Below are 17,203 nucleotides of genomic sequence, written 5' to 3'. Positions count from 1 at the left end.
GAGAGAGATCAGAGATCTCCAGAGGCTCTCTGCAGTCTGCACTCAGAGAAACTCAGACTCTTCTGTCTGGACCATCAGCAGCCAGTGTGTCTCGTCTGCAGAGATTCAAAAACACACACCAACCACAGAATCAGACCCATCGATGAAGCTTCAAAGGATCTCAAAGAGGAGCTCCAGAAGTCTCTGCAGCCCTTTCAGGAGAAACTGAAGCTCTTTGAACGCGTTAAAGTGAAGTTTGATCAAACAGCAGGACACATGAAGGTCCAGGCTCAACACACAGAGACGCAGATTAAGGAGCAGTTTAAGAAGCTTCACCAGTTTCTAGAAGAGGAAGAGGAGGCCAGGATGGCTGCACTGAGGGAGGAAGAGGAGCAGAAGAGGAGGGTGATGGAGGAGAAGATGGAGGCTGTGAGCAGAGAGATAGCAGCTCTTTCAGACACAGTCAGAGCCACAGAGGAGGAGCTGAGAGCTGAAGGCGTCTCCTTCCTGCACAACTACAAGGCTGCAGTGGAGAGGCTGCAGCGCCCCCTGCTGGAGGTTCCACAGCTGCCCTCAGGAGCTCTGATAGACCAGGCCAAACACCTGGGCAACCTCAGCTTCAACATCTGGAGCAAGATGAAGGACATGGTGTCCTACTCTCCTCTCATCCTGGACCCAAACACTGCTAATCCAAGACTCATCCTGTCTGAAGATCTGACCAGAGTGAGACTAGGAGGGAGACAGAAACTTCCTGATAATCCAGAGAGGTTTGATTATTACTGCCGTGTCCTGAGCTCTGAGGGCTTTAACTCAGGGACTCACAGCTGGGATGTCCAGGTTACAGACAGTACACAATGGGTACTTGGTGTGTCAGCAGAGTCTGCCCAGAGGAAGGGAGACATACGGTCTGGATTATGGAGAATACGTTTCTTTAAAGGTAAATACTCATCATGGTCACCATCAGCTCCAGAAACTCGTCTCAGCCTGAAGAAGAAGCTCCAGAGGGTCAGAGTGAATCTGGACTGGAACAGAGGAAAGCTGTCGTTCTCTGATCCTGACACTAACACACACATACACACCTTCACACACACTTTCACTGAGAAGATGTTTCCATACATTTACACTTGGGAGGAAGTGAAGATATTACCACAGAAGGTGTGTGTGACAGTGGATCAGAGCAGGTAGAGATACACAGGATCATTATATCTATGATGATCATCTCTTAAAGGGATCATTCACTGACCTCTGAACCGGTCCTCCTGCTGTCTCTTTATTATAAACATGTTTTTATTCTTGTTGTTATTGAGTTTGATAATCTGCTTTTTGGTCATACTGTCAACCTTTATTAAATTGAAACACGTGCATTTAGCTGACACTTTTATCCAAGTAACATCATGTTCATCAAATATGCTGAACTGCTTCCTTTAGAGGAAATAAGAGATATATATTCTTTACATTTGAAATGATCTCACCCAGATTCAGATCTTTATGTCAGGTTATAGTTTAACCTTCTCTGTTTTATTGATTCTATGTCGTTATAAATTGTTAATTTGTTATTTGTGCATGATGGGGGAATAAATAAATAATATGTTTAATCCAACTGCGAGTTTGAGCAGCGAATCATTGATCAGATCCAAAATAAAATGCATTTTTTATTAGTTTTATTACATGCAATTTTAAACTTGTATAATCATATAAAACATACAGAGTTACTGGGTTTAAATTAACTCCCTGACAGACCTCTTCGTCAGGGAATAAAATAAATGTTTCAAAGAGATTTCTAAGTATTTAAATACAGAGTAAATGTTAAACACAGTTTTCCCAGGAGAAGCCTAAACAGAGAGGACGACCCATTGCTGTTCAGCGTGGATTATCAAATGCACACGTTTATTAACTCTAAAGGATTTAATCTCAATCTAAAATACTGATTTCTTGGCAGCGGTGTGTTATCGAGTATTAACAACCTCTTAAACTTCTAATTTGACCAATCAGAGTTGAGTATTCAGCTAAGACGTTTAAAAAAATATATAATATATAGTAAAGTAAAATATATAATGGAGAAGATAAAGTAATGTGTGCACTACTTGAATATATAAAAACATGTATGTTACAATAGAGTTATTCATTAATATTAATAATGATGTCACTCAGATTATTAAAGCAGCAACAATCACATTTAATGAGAAAAGAGCAAACAGATGTTACAATGCTGTCAAATAATAAACAAACTAACATTTCTGATTAAATCAGTTTCACAAGAACAGAGGTTTCTTCAGACTGAAAACAAGTTGCTTCTTTTCCTCATTTTATTCATGTTTATTTCCTCACTGACATGACGCGTCTCAGAATAAAAAGTAGGAATAGTAGAGTCTGTTGAAACTTGGCTTGGTCGTGATTGGTCTAAAATACAGAGAGTTGTCAAACACCATCAGAATGCTACAGCTAATTCAGAATGCTGCAGCCAGACTGCTCTTCAACCTCCTCCTGTTCTCCCACTACTCCTCTCCTCCACTCCTCCACTGGCTGACAGCGAGGTGGGAAGCAGTGGAGTACAAATACTTTGTTTCTGTACTTAACTTAATTTTTCTGGTATCAGTACTTTACTCCACTACTTATTTTTCTGACAACTTTTTACTTTGACTTCTTACATTTTGAACCCAAATACCTGTACTTTCTACTTCTTACATTTTGAACACAAATACCTGTACTTTCTACTTCTTACATTTTGAACACAAATACCTGTACTTTCTACTTCTTACATGTTGAACCCAAATACCTGTACTTTCTACTTCTTACATGTTGAACACAAATACCTGTACTTTCTCCTTCTTACATGTTGAACACAAATACCTGTACTTTCTACTTCTCACATTTCCCAAACAGGCTGGTTCCTTTAGTTTGAATGTGTGTTTGGTGGCGTGATCATTATTATTTAGAGTCATTGCGTGCCTATTGATTTGAACACGATCCGTGTATCCATCATTTCCTGGTCTTCTCTAAAGAAGAGGGACCAATGAAAACGTTGTCATGTTGCCGTTGTTCAGCATGGAAACATTCATTAGCTAACAATGACATTATTGTTCTATTAATATAAAGGGAGGTCAGGTACTCTTTAAAACAGCTGCTAGTTATGGGTACTTTTTACTGAAGTACATTTCAAAGCCCTCTTTACTTCTACTTGAGTAAAGAAGTTTAGTCAGTACTTCTACTTTTACCAGAGTATTTTTAAACACGAGTATCTGTACTTCTACTTGAGTAAAGGATGTGTTTACTTTTGCCATCTCTGCTGCCAGTTAATGCAATAATCCAATTCAAGACACTGGTGCTGGCCTTGGTTAAACTCCAGCTCGTGCACTTCACTCGGCATCAGCCAATCAGATTGCTGCTCCCACTGTGAGTGGGACCCAGGTAACCCCCCAAAACACACTATCCTGGCTCCGAAATCAGAATCAGAATCAGTTTTATTACCAGGTAGGTTGATACGTACGAGGAATTTGACTTGGTGTCGTGGTGCATACATAAAAACCAAAAATAAAAAAACACAACTATTTTATGAAAAATATAATAACATTAAAAATAACACAAAAATATAGTAAAATAAAAAAAACAGTATTTACATTGAAATAGAATGGAATAAAATATGTGCAGTAATAATAAAAGACCAGATATTGTGTACATTGTGTGCATTAATGTGATGCAGAGAGTCTGCGTTGTGGCTGAGGGAAAGTGTCAGTGGGAATGAATGGTGGAACGAGCTCCTCATTGACATCAGGAAAGCAGAAACTCTGCATTTCTTCCCTCACAAACTGAAAACTGTTTCCATTGTATCTTGGCAATTCAATTCTTGCATAAAAAAAAGCACTTCAAAAAGTTATTTTAGGCCTGGGGTGTCAAACTCAATTTCTTAACCTGATAATAAACCTGATTCTGAGTCTGATTGACAATGTCATCATCCTAACATTTAGATAACAGGATTGTTTTCTTTACATCTAAAGTAAATGACATTCAATTATAAATCAATAAGAGATGAAAATAAAGCAATGTTTCAGAAACTTAACATAATATGCGAGGGTCTTTATCTTGTTGTCTCATAAACAATGGGATCTTTAGAAAACTAATGAAACAAAAACGCCTTCACTGGAAAATGGAAAAACGAACAAACTGATCTCTTTCATGATTAAAAGAACAATAAGTAAAATAAGCAAACACTTAACTAATGTAAAAAGGTGTAGCGCTGCGGCTAAAATCCCATTAAAGAACTATTTAATCAAATAAGTGTTAAATATCTTCATTTACCTCTGACGTTCCTGCTGTGCTGAGCTGCTTCTCACGAAGGAAAAGAGAAGTGGATCAGATAACACACTGTAACGTAAGGACACACACACACACACACACACACACACACACACACACACACACACACACACAACAAAGGAACAACTGCTTCAAACGGTGAGTAACGGACACAATAAAGAGTGTGCACACTGAAGACGCCGCAATACCCCACCAGGAAGCCGGGCTCCTCCAGACTGTATGTGTATGTTGGCATGGCAAGGACTTGTGTGTGTGAGGCGTTTTGAAAACCATCATTATAATCTTTAACCACTGTTTCCTATACTTTTCCCCTTTAACCCTTTGTGTCCCCCAGGTGGAATGCTTACTATAGTATATGAGTACTTTATTTGGGGTATTTTAAGTATATTTTTCGTACTAGTTTTACTTGAGTACAATAGGAATGCAGGATTTCTTCAACCTCTGTATTTATATTTTAAAAAATGGCCTTTAGTTGAACACTTTCTTTAACTCTGCTGCCACCTGCTGGTATAAGTAGTTTGTGCACCTTACACACAGACAGACACGTGACCAGAAGTCTGCTTTTCATGAGAGCAACAAAATACCCTTCAAAAACAAAGGCACCAACGTCCTGCTGTGAGATTTATTATGAATTAGAACAATTCTTTATTGCTTTTTATGAAGCACTCTTGAGAAGAGAAAGGAAAAACAGATTAACTTTTAGCTTTGTGTTATGATTACTTAAATATGTGCACTGTGAGATGAAAAAGAAAAATGTATCAAGTTTAGTTTTGAACATTCACTGTGATTGGGTCTATTATCCACGCAATACACCGTATTTAATTTTTTTCTTAAATTTACATTATTTAATTTCATATTCTATTCTTGTAAATGTCATATTCTATTATATTACATGTATATAAACTTTTTGCACTACTTTTTATTTTGTATTTTTGTATTTTATTATATATGTTGCATTGTTGGAGGAGCTCAGGTCAGAAGAATTTCATTGACATTTCTACACTGTAGCTGCTGAGCATATGATGATAAAACCTTTGAATCCAACACTTTTTTCAGTGGAAAATCCTAAATTGTAGGATAGTTTGGCCATAATAATGCTTTATGATTACATTTCTAGTGAGAAGTGTATATTTTACTTTCAGAATATACCTCCAGTGGATGTGTAGGATCTACAGTATGATAGATATATTACTTTACACCCGGAAGTATGTATTGTCATTCTTATTGTCGATAAATTGAGGGATATACGCTATATTTTATTAACACCAGTATGTACTTTATACATCCACCTCGAGTGTTTGTCTCTGCACTGGAAATAATTTAATTTTAAAGTTCAACCGCATATTATATAAACTATATCAGCGCCACACCTGCGTAACACATGGTGCCTCTTATCTGAACCATTTTTTAAGCGATTTGTAATCTATTCTTGTCGACTTGCAGCCTAAATACAAAGATAAATCCACTCTCCTACCACTGCTTACCTCTAATGAGCCTTGGTAGAACTAGTGTCCGAGTCATGGGGTCCAGAACTGACTGAAGACATGTGGAACAGAGGACAGGCATGGTTCCATGTACAGGGAACTTTTTGAACCTTTCTGCAGCGATAAATAAAGAAAACAAAGAAGACATTATTAATAATAGTAATGATGGTAACAACAATAATATTAGTATAACTATTTATATAGCACTTACACAATTGCAAAGTGATTCTCACAACAAAAATAAAGAACAAAACAATATCAACAATAAAAAAACAAGTGATTATAGGAATGTTAAGAGACAAAGAAATGATAAACATTCTGAGAGGCCGACTACAAAAGCTAGACTCAATGGCTCTTGATGACATCAATGAGCAGTCCCAATAGATGCTGTGGTATAAAAAGAAACAGAATAGGTCCAGATTTCTTCTATTTTGTGTTGAATGATTTGTTTTATTGATTGCTGATGGATGTATATATATAGGGTTTATTCAACAGCAGTAAAGCATTAAGTTGCTAAATTAACGTACACTGAACTGTAAAACAACTGACCACTATTTAGGAAAGGCTCTGATCAGGAGGGTTGACTAGTAGGACAGCAAAGAGGTGGTGTCATGTACAACCATTGGTAGATGTTACACCTGAAAGAAAGATAAGGAAATAAGAGAAGACAGGAGGACAAACATCCTCTTAAAGGTAGGGTAGGTAAGTTTGAGAAACCGGCTCGAGTGCGCTAGAATTTGAAAATACACAACCGGAGAAAATCTGCCACTTCCTTACAGAGCCCCTCCTCCAACACACACGAACGCGCACATGACCAATGAGGGCACGAGATAAGTTTGTGCACAGATGGAAGGCTGACAGGCAGGTAGGCCATCCAGTCATTTTAGCCGGGCCGGCTAAAATGATTGGTCGTGCTTTTTACAGTATTACGGCTTCCACAGATGAATTTTTTTGATGGATTTTTTGTCAAAGCACTTCAGATATTCATTGCTATCGGGATGTTAAGAGCATTCCATGGAATATAACAAAAAGTGTATCTCGAGCAGGTTTCTCAAACTTACCTACCCCACCTTTAAGTAAAAGACCAAATCATGTCAAGCTTTAACCTGAGCCTGTTTTTTCAGTCTTTACAATGCACTGTTGGAAAATACCTTCCAAAGGCTACATTCAAACTCAATACCATAAATAACTGGGTACCAAAGTGCTTTACCTGATAGAACACGTTCCACACGGAGCAGCAACCATCCGGCTCGGCCTTTTGCTGCATATCATCTCCTCCCTCTCCACTGTTTCCAGTAGATCTCTACTGTCCAATAAAACTGAAATTCCCCAAGAATCATATTAAAAAAGTTAAAAACAATAACTTGCTTTTGGCATTGAAATAGATTAGAATCTCACCTTTTTCCTGGATGTCAGGAAGGCCAGGAAGTCGTTCCCTTCAAGTCCGCAACCAGTCATAGGGGTTCAAATGCAAAGCCTGAACGATGACAAGAGCGAGATTTACATTTTACAATTATATTTTTAATTCATACCAGAGCAGTGTGTACATAGGCCCTGTACAACATGCAAAGAACAGGTCAAATCCCCTGACAGACTCACACTTTGGTGATGTCCTCATCTGATAATGTTTCACATTACTCAAAGTATATGTATGTTTTGCATCTCCTCAACAATGGTCTGTATCATTGAGTAGAAAAAAACTGTCCCCACAATTTCAGGTAGATTAACACACATTTGTTAGAAAAGTTTACAATGAAGCACAAAAACCCTCTTTGTATTAAGCTAGCTGCCACAGAAAGTACAGCTTAACATGCTAACCTTTGGTAGAGAGCTACAGTTAGCTAACTTCATGTTCAACACAACACCTCTAATGGCATTACATTGACGATTTTAAACAAAACGTAACTCTCTCAACTTGTAAGATAACGTTAAGTTAACTTACAACTTATAACTGCATCACGTTTTTCAGGGGAAACACAAACTGCAGAAAACGTTAGCTGCTAACTGTTGTTAGCTAAGACAGCTAGCCTCCTAGCAAACGTAAGGTTAAGTTAACATTAACGTAACGTTGTAAGAAAGCAAAACGAACCTTCGAGAAAGCTTTTACTCTCAGACTTGGTGAAATTGTGTAGTGTTGCTTACCTCCAGAAGGACTTTTAGCGTGTTTCCCAGTAGACAGAGCTGTCAGAGCGGTGCCTCTCAGAAGAGCAGCCGCTGGGCGGAGTCACAGAAACGTTCAACTGATCTTCACTCCTCGACCGTTACGGAGCGTCCACACAGCAGCGTTAAAAAAATCTTGGAGGTGGGCGTATCTGAAGCTTGAGGATTTTTTGCGAGCAAGGCACGAACAACCAATCACATGAATCTCCCGCCTGCGACATACGAAGCAAAAAAGCCCGAAGTAAACTGGATATAAACTCCCCAAAACAGGCGAAAACCTACCACTGTCTCTGCCACCTCCCTCCATGCCTGGCTCCTCCGGTTTATATCCCGGTAGGTCTGGTCATAAAGCACCGGGTGATTGATTCGCTACCGCTAATTTCTCCTCCATTTTTTGGAATATGAGGAAATGACCTGCGGTATGTCTCTCCCAGCATACACGCCGTTTGATTGGCTAGAGCTTGAACTGTCAGATTTGCGTACACGGGATTTGATTGGCTGACGCTTCCACCTCAGCCTCAAAAGTTGAACATTGTTCAACTTTGAATCCTGAAAATCCTGAAATTCTCCGCTCGCCTGCCCACAATGCATTTCGGCGAAAAGTGAGGGAAAGTGACGTCACCCCATTCAAAGTGAATGGGCAGAAGCGTTTCAAGATTTTTTTAACGCTGCTGTGTAGACGCACCGTTAGTGCCAGTTAAAACATACCGCTTTGTTTCAACCACTGCCGTCTCGCCGTTCCCCCGTGTCCCGCCCTCTCTGTCTGTCTGTGTCTATTTCAGTTTCGCTAGCAAGACTGCTGGTAGACCAGCATAACCAGCTTCACCAGCATAGACCAGCTAAAACCAGCATAGACCAGCATGACATCCATGCTGGGCTATGCTGGTTTAGCTGACCAGGCTGGTCTTGAACCAGCAAGAACAGCCTGGCCAGCTTGTCCAGTGTGGTAAACCAACTAAACCAGCCTAACACCAGCCTAACACCAGCTAAAACCAGCAACCATCTTAAGCTGGTCTATGCTGGTTTTTTCAGCAGGGGGGATACACCTGGATAAATAAAGGTTTGAAATGAAATGAAATGAATGATATATTTTCATATTTGTTGCATAGATGCATTTTAACAAAAGTTTTTATTCTTGTTTTAATTATCATTTGTGAGCATTTTACGACTTTATTAAATAAGTGTTGGTAGAGAGATGACAGGAAACTTAAGAGAGGTGAAACACACATCTGTAAACAGGTTGTTTAACAGCTGCTGCGTAATAAATAATAATACAGTGTATTTATATAGCACTTAAGATACAAGAGACTAAGCTCAAAGTGCTCACAAAAACACACTTAACCCTTGTATGGTGTTCGGGTCTGTGGGACCCGTTTTCATTATTTATCTAAAGAAAAATGATATCCTCAATAATTTTTTCAAACTCGCACTCAATGGCCTTGGCTCATTTTCTGTGAAGAGCATATATCAGAACACATTTTCAATTACCACCCACTGTACACCCCCCCTACACATTTACATTACATACAGGGTGTTCGGGTAAATAAAGCTCCTCCAGTTTGGGTCCTTATAACAACTGATCAAGATGGCCAAAAGATTCTCTGCTCAGAAGGCCTTGCAAATGATTTTGAAAGAGAGAGAACCATTTGATGATGATGTAGAGCAGGGGTGTCAAATTCAAATACACAGTGGGCCGAAATAAAAAAAATGGGTACTAGTCGAGGGCCGGACTCGTTCAATGTTTATTGCAAAACTTATTGAAATGAACTTATTGCACATATTAAACCTGGAACTAACAAAGCTTAAATTATTGCCTATAAAAACACCATTACACATTAAATAATCAGTTGCATTCATTTCTTATGGCTCTATCTGCAGCTTTTCCGGAGTCATTTCTTATGATTACATTTTTCCACAGGCCAACAACAGCTTCAAAAAAACTATTTCCCTCAAAGAACAAACCAAACATGCCCTGTTGTCTCAAGAAAACAAGTGCAGAAGGAAACATCCATTGAAACTCAGTTTGCTGTTCTGTGATGCTCGTTCAAGCCAGATACTTGGCAGGCGTGACAGAGCTCCTCCCTCACCTGACTCACCTGAGATAAATCAGGAAACAGTTTGTTATTCTCCTTCACTGCAGAGAGAGACGGACTGAAAAACAGACGATCAGATTCACCTTCAGACCAAACTAACAACTTCCTCTGAGTTCAGCTACAGGAGAGAAAAGTGGAAACTACAACACTGCTGCTTCAACCTGCGGACCCTCCACCCCCTGAAGGTGAGTCTGACTCCAAACAATACTCAAATGGCGCTTTTCCACTGCAGGACCTAGCACGGCTGAGCAGGGTTTAATTTGGCCTTGGTAGGCCATGCACACTTTAAAGGTCCCATGCCATGGCCATTTCTACTGATCATAATTCCATTGTTGAGGTCTACTAGAACAGATTTACATTGTTCAATGTTCCAAACTCACATTGGTTTCTCATACAGCATCTCTGTATAGTATGTGTATTCACTCTCTGTCCTAAACGGCTTGTTGGAGCTCCTGCCCCCCCCCCCCTATGAGCCCAGTGTGCTCTGATTGGTCAGCTCGCCCACTCAGTTCTGTTGAGTCCACCACCGTTACAGCGGAACATCAGTGATTATGTGTTACAATGGCGTTAGCAGCCAGGAAATGACACCAGTAATGACAAACAGATGAGAATGCTGCGTGGGGTCTGGGTGCCGTGTTGGCGGGACGTTGCGGGGATCGCTGCTTCGCCCTTTGAGGCTCGAGGAGCGGACAGTGTCAGCTGGATTACTGGTCTCGTTTCCTGGTTGCTGCGTGGGGTCTGCGAGACAGCGAGACACCGCAAAACTCAGCCTGAGCACACACACACACTCACAGCCTGGCTGTTCGCCACATAGTTCGCCAAACACTCACAGCCTGAGAAAAGATAAGGCAGTCAGTGTATGTGCTGGCGAAACTCTGCGCAACTCGTCTATTACCAACGTTCAGGTAGCTCTATGCTCGACGCTAAAGGTCCCCCCACTGCGTTTGATAGTGTTGCAAGGGATCCTGGTGTGTGAGGAGCTCCACGGATTGGTCCATTTGGATATGGTGACGTCACTGTACCCAGAAAGAAAAAAATGGAAAAAGAAAGTGTTAGAGTTTACTCGCTACAGAGTGTACTTTGAGGGTTTGTGACTCTACAGACCGTTTACATGCATACAAAGCTACATAACACCCAAGGGGATGGGTAATAACCAGAAAAGCATGACATGGGACCTTTAAGCTGCGTTTCCATTACAGTTAGTAACTGGGGTAGTTAACAACGCAGTGTAGGCGGGGCGATCGGCTGTTTGGCGGGCGGAGCGACGCTGCGTAAAACTGCCGTGACGTTATCTTCAATGCGACACAACTCACAAAACACCATAACAATGGAGGATATGGAAGCGATCGTTTACTTGGTTCTTGGTATGTGGCTTTTTATCACAGCAAGGAGGTATAGTGTTGTCCTTTTGTATGTGTATCTTGCTTTATTATAGACAACTCAGGAGATAGCGAGTATGGTTAACTGTGCTTTATTCACGCTCTGTGCTACATCATATAACATTCCGGGTATTCACAACTCCGGACCAAAGACTATGTCACAACATTACAGGAGGCAAACTTTGTTTCGGAAAAGGCTGCGTATAGCAAGACGAAATACAGAAGAAACTAACAGGAGAGTTTGGGCAATCATACAACATGTATATACATGTGTTTGTCAAATGATTGAAAAAAAAATGTTATCAGAATTGACTATTTAGTAAATATTTGAATTTCAAGCCTGTGACTGTCTCTGTGTATTCTTGTATGTTGGTGTGATGGTTGTATGTGGCTTCCTGCTTGAACATGTCCCAGTCTGTAGTGTCAAAGCAGTCTCTGAGTGCAGCTGTGCTGTCCTCTGACCACTAGGGGTGGGCGGATCGATCCCAAAATATCGATACTTCCGATATTATGTTACGTTTCAAAATATCTATACTAGAGCCAATAGGATCGATACTTTTATACCTTTTTTTCCCTCTACTCGTCAATTTCATCAAAAACTATGTGCAGACGAACACAAGTATATGCGCTCTTTTTTTCTCTCTCCACTGCTGTCCTCCTCTCCTCGAGGCTCGCGCACGCGCAGCGCGCTCCCTGCCTGAACGCCGATTATCAAGCTGACAGCAGCAGCCAGCAGGACAGCAGCAGCCAGCGACTCGCGAGTGCGACACACACGATGATGGCTGATGGCTGAGAGAAAGAGGAGCGTTGTGTGGAGCTATTTCTTAACTGTCAATGAAAACTTAGCGAACTGTGATGTGTGCAAGAAGGCAGTTCGCTACTGTGGCCACTTTGTATTGTTATTTTTCATGTTTGCACTTTAAATTTGCAAAAGTAAAATGTTTATTTGTCTATAAAAACTGTCCTGTCTTTAATCATGAAAATTAATTCAGATTTAGTCTATTTATGATGCATTCAGCTAAAAAATCATGTCATGCAGCTCTCCCCTATATGAAAGTACATAAGAAGCTTTTCATTTAAAAAAGTATCGGTATCGGTATCGGTATCGGTATCGGTATCGGTATCGGTATCGGCGATACTGAAATACTTGGTGTCGGATCGAATCCAGATTTTGTTGTATCGCCCACCCCTACTGACCACACCCGTACCTGTTTTGAAACCGGTTTGATGGCTTTTACCCTGGCTCTGTAAGCTGGTTCCAACAGAACAGTGAGGTGATCAGAAAGGCCGATGTGGGGGAGGGGGGATGCCTTGTAAGCTCCCTTGATGTTGGTATAGACCTGGTCTAATGTGTTTTTTCCCCTGGTTGGAAAATCGACATGCTGATATATTTTAGGCAGCACAGTTTTTAAGTTAGTGTGGTTGAAGTCTCCAGCTACGATGAGAAGGCCGTCTGGGTGTGCTGTCTGCTGCTCACTGATGGCTCTGTACAGTTCACCGAGTGCCTCCTCTTTACCCTCGCTACTGGGGTTAGGCGGGAGGTAAACAGCCACCACAAGAATCGCTGTAAACTCCCTCGGCAGGTAAAAAGGACAGCATTTTAGAACCATAAATTCCACCAGTGGCGAGCAGTGTTGGTTAACAACAACAGTATCTCGGCACCAAGCGTCACTGATGTACACACACACCCCGCCGCCGCGTACTGCCCCATAATAAGAACATTTGAGAAAATAACAGATCATAAAAAGGAAATCTTTCTCATAAATTAAGGTCTGTTTTGTTTGTTTAGATCTACTGTTAAAGGTGGGGTAGGTAAGTTTGAGAAACCGGCTTGAGATACACTTTTTGTTATATTCCATGGAATGCTCTTAACATCCCGATAGCAATAAATATCTTAAGTGCTTTGACAAAAAATCCATAAAAAAATGTCATCTGTGGAAGCCGTAGTACTGTAAAAAGCACGACCAATCATTTTAGCCGGCCCGGCTAAAGTAACTGGATGGCCTACCTGCCTGTCAGCCTTCCATCTGTGCACAAACTTATCTCGTGCCCTCATTGGTCATGTGCGCGTTCGTGTGTGTTGGACGAGGGGCTCTATAAGGAAGTGGCAGATTTTTTCCGGTTGTGTATTTTCAAATTCTAGCGCACTCGAGCTGGTTTCTCCAAAATTACCTACCCCACCTTTAACACAGAGGAAATCACGATAAAAATACTTGTTACAAACAAACAGTTTAATCATCAAACAAGTGCAAATAACAAAGCAAACTATAAACATAAATACAACCGTTCCTGCTGGGCCAGATCTGCACTGTGCATCTCCCTCAGGACTGTGAGGTGCTCCTCTCCTCGTTTCCTCTTGCCTGGAAGACAATAAGATAAACCTTTTTTTTTTTTAATCACCGTAGGGAAATTCAGGTGTCATAGCAGCAACAGCAATGAGAATGAAAAACACAGGACAGGTACAGGTCACGTAAGGATATAAGAATAAAATATATAAGTATAAACAGAACAACGGTAAGGATGAACTAAAGACGGTTCTGGCCCTAGATGTTTACAATGATTGTGAAAGTGAATTACATTATGTCCAGCCTGTTGATAATGAATATAAATATATGTATACATATGTATGAGTATGTACAAATATACAGTCATGAAGTAAATGGATAATTACAAATGAATATAAGTATGAATAATTATGAGACCAGTTTAAAGTGCAACAATACTTAATGAAGAATATACAAGAATATATTAGGATGTCACACACAATTTTACTAGCTGCAACATTAATAGTGATTCTTACTACTTTTACTTTTGGTACGTTACTTTACTTGTAACAGAGCATTTCCACACATTGGTATTGCTTATTTTACTTACTGACGATGATCTAAAGTTTAAAAAAAGTCACAATTCCAGTCGTTTTGCCATGCCTATTTCTTACTTAACTCTAGAAAACTGGACGTAAACAATGGTAGATATGGTGTTAGCAAACAATAGCTCTTGCTAATGCTATCTGTGCTAACCGTAGCTCTTCGGGGCTCCATAAAAGCATGGGTTGTCGAACATAAATTTACGGATAAAATAGGCATGTTTGTTAGAAATTAGCTTTACAATAGATAGGGACACAACGCTTTCAAGCAAAGAACAGAGCGTTAGCAAAAACGTACCATCCTGCAGCCGTTGCCGAGTCCAGGCGTCGTTTCGCGTTGCGACGTCGAGCTCCCGCTGTATTTGTTCATCCGCAACGAGATGGAGTAACGTCTGTACCTCGTCAAACGACCACGGCGTGTTTTTTTTGTTGCTGCCATTTCTTTATGGATTTGTTTAACGGTAGCTTGTCTGTTTTAAAAATGGTGCTTATGCGACGCTTGGGGACTGTCTCGCGCAACGATTTTGACGATTCTCTCTGACCAATCAGCAGTCGGGAGTGTTTACGTCACTAGTTTAGCATATTCAGCTCGGTTGTTGGCTCGGTAGGAACCTCGATTTTCAAGGACCAGAAAAAAAGTAAAAAAGTACCCGTGAGCCGGAACTACCCCTAGTGGAGAAGCAAAAAAAAGCGGGCCGGGCCAAACTAAACCGTGCTAAGCCGTGCTAGGTCCTGCAGTGGAAAAGCGCCAAAAGTGAATTTCAGTGAAGTCATTAGAGGAGGGGGAGGGGAGCCATGACTGACTGTATACTCCTGTCTGCTGTGTTTTCAGCTTCACTCAGAGACAACATGGCTTCCAGGTTAGAGGAAGATCTCTGCTGTCCGGTCTGTCAGGAAGTCTTTAGAGATCCTGTCATCCTGTCCTGCTGCCACAGCTTCTGTAAAGCCTGTCTGCAGAACTGGTGGGATGGGAAAGAAGTAAAGGAGTGTCCAGTTTGTAGGGGAAAATCTTCAAAGGACTTCATTCTTAACTTTGCTTTAAAGAACCTGTGTGAGACCTTCTTACTGGAGAGAGATCAGAGATCTCCAGAGGCTCTCTGCAGTCTGCACTCTGAGAAACTCAAACTCTTCTGTCTGGACCATCAGCAGCCAGTGTGTCACATCTGCAGAGATTCAAAAACACACACCAACCACAGAATCAGACCCATCGATGAAGCTTCAAAGGATCTCAAAGAGGAGCTCCAGAAGTCTCTGCAGCCCTTTCAGGAGAAACTGAAGCTCTTTGAAGAAGTTAAAGTGAAGTTTGATCAAACAGCAGGACACATGAAGGTCCAGGCTCAACACACAGAGACGCAGATTAAGGAGCAGTTTAAGAAGCTTCACCAGTTTCTAGAAGAGGAAGAGGAGGCCAGGATGGCTGCACTGAGGGAGGAAGAGGAGCAGAAGAGGAGGGTGATGGAGGAGAAGATGGAGGCTGTGAGCAGAGAGATAGCAGCTCTTTCACACACAGTCAGAGCCACAGAGGAGGAGCTGAGAGCTGAAGACGTCTCCTTCCTGCACAACTACAAGGCTGCAGTGGAGAGGCTGCAGCGCCCCCTGCTGGAGGATCCACAGCTGCCCTCAGGAGCTCTGATAGACCAGGCTAAACACCTGGGCAACCTCAGCTTCAACATCTGGAGCAAGATGAAGGACATGGTGTCCTACTCTCCTCTCATCCTGGACCCAAACACTGCTCATCCAGACCTCATCCTGTCTGAAGATCTGACCAGAGTGAGACGAGGAGGAGAGAGACAGAAACTTCCTGGTAATCCAGAGAGGTTTGATAATCACCGCCTTGTCCTGAGCTCTGAGGGCTTTAACTCAGGGATTCACAGCTGGGATGTCCAGGTTACAGACAGTACACACTGGGTACTTGGTGTGTTAGCAGAGTCTGCCCAGAGGAAGGGAATCATACAGTCTGGATTCTGGAGAATAGCTTTCTTTAAAGGTAAATACTCAGCATGTTCACCACCAGCTCCACATACTCCTCTCAGCCTGAAGAAGAAGCTCCAGAGGGTCAGAGTGAATCTGGCCTGGAACAGAGGAAAGTTGTCGTTCTCTGATCCTGACACTAACACACACATACACACCTTCACACACACTTTCACTGAGAAGATGTTTCCATACATTTACAGTCGGGAGGAAGTGAAGATATTACCACTGAAGGTGTGTGTGACAGTGGATCAGAGCAGGTAGAGATACACAGGATCATTATATCTATGATGATCATCTCTTAAAGGGATCATTCACTGACCTCTGAACCTGTCCTCCTGCTGTCTCTTTATTCTAAACATGTTTTTATTCTTGTTGTTATTGAGTTTGATAATCTGCTTTTTGATCATACTGTCAACCTTTATTAAATTGAAACACGTGCATTTAGCTGACACTTTTATCCAAGTAACATCATGTTCATCAAATATGCTGAACTGCTTCCTTTAGAGGAAATAAGAGATATATATTCTTTACATTTGAAATGATCTCACCCAGATTCAGATCTTTATGTCAGGTTATAGTTCAACCTTCTCTGTTTTATTGATTCTATGTCGTTATAAATTGTTAATGTGTTATTTGTGCATGATGGGAAAATAAATAAATAATATGTTTAATCCAACTGCGAGTTTGAGCAGCGAATCATTTATCAGATCCAAAATAAAATGCATTTTTTATTAGTTTTATTACATGCAATTTTAAACTTGTATAATCATATAAAACATACAGAGTTACTGGGTTTAAATTAACTCCCTGACAGACCTCTTCGTCAGGGAATAAAATAAATGTTTTAAAGAGATTTCTAAGTATTTAAATACAGAGTAAATGTTAAACACAGTTTTCCCAGGAGAAGCCTAAACAGAGAGGACGACCCATTGCTGTTCAGCGTGGATTATCAAA

General features: G+C 41.0%; 1 protein-coding gene across 2 annotated transcripts in view; it reads left to right on the top strand.

Moving 5' to 3' along the window:
• Nucleotides 1–16,892, top strand: part of LOC117478824 (E3 ubiquitin-protein ligase TRIM39-like) — a 32,638-nt gene extending 15,746 nt beyond the window's left edge. For both annotated transcript variants that reach the window (XM_034125734.1, XM_034125733.1), the window contains exons 3-4: nt 10,080–10,215; nt 15,108–16,892. In XM_034125734.1, the coding sequence (XP_033981625.1) occupies nt 15,125–16,510 (1,386 nt within the window). In that variant the 5' untranslated portion in view covers nt 10,080–10,215; nt 15,108–15,124 and the 3' untranslated portion in view covers nt 16,511–16,892. The remainder of the gene's footprint in view (nt 1–10,079; nt 10,216–15,107) is intronic.
• The last annotated feature ends 311 nt before the right edge of the window (nt 16,893–17,203 follow it).

This window comes from Trematomus bernacchii, unplaced genomic scaffold, assembly GCF_902827165.1.
Source record: "Trematomus bernacchii unplaced genomic scaffold, fTreBer1.1, whole genome shotgun sequence".
Lineage (NCBI taxonomy): Eukaryota > Metazoa > Chordata > Actinopteri > Perciformes > Nototheniidae > Trematomus > Trematomus bernacchii.
Note: the sequence above shows the minus strand (reverse complement) of the source record. Positions and strands in the feature narration are given on the sequence as shown.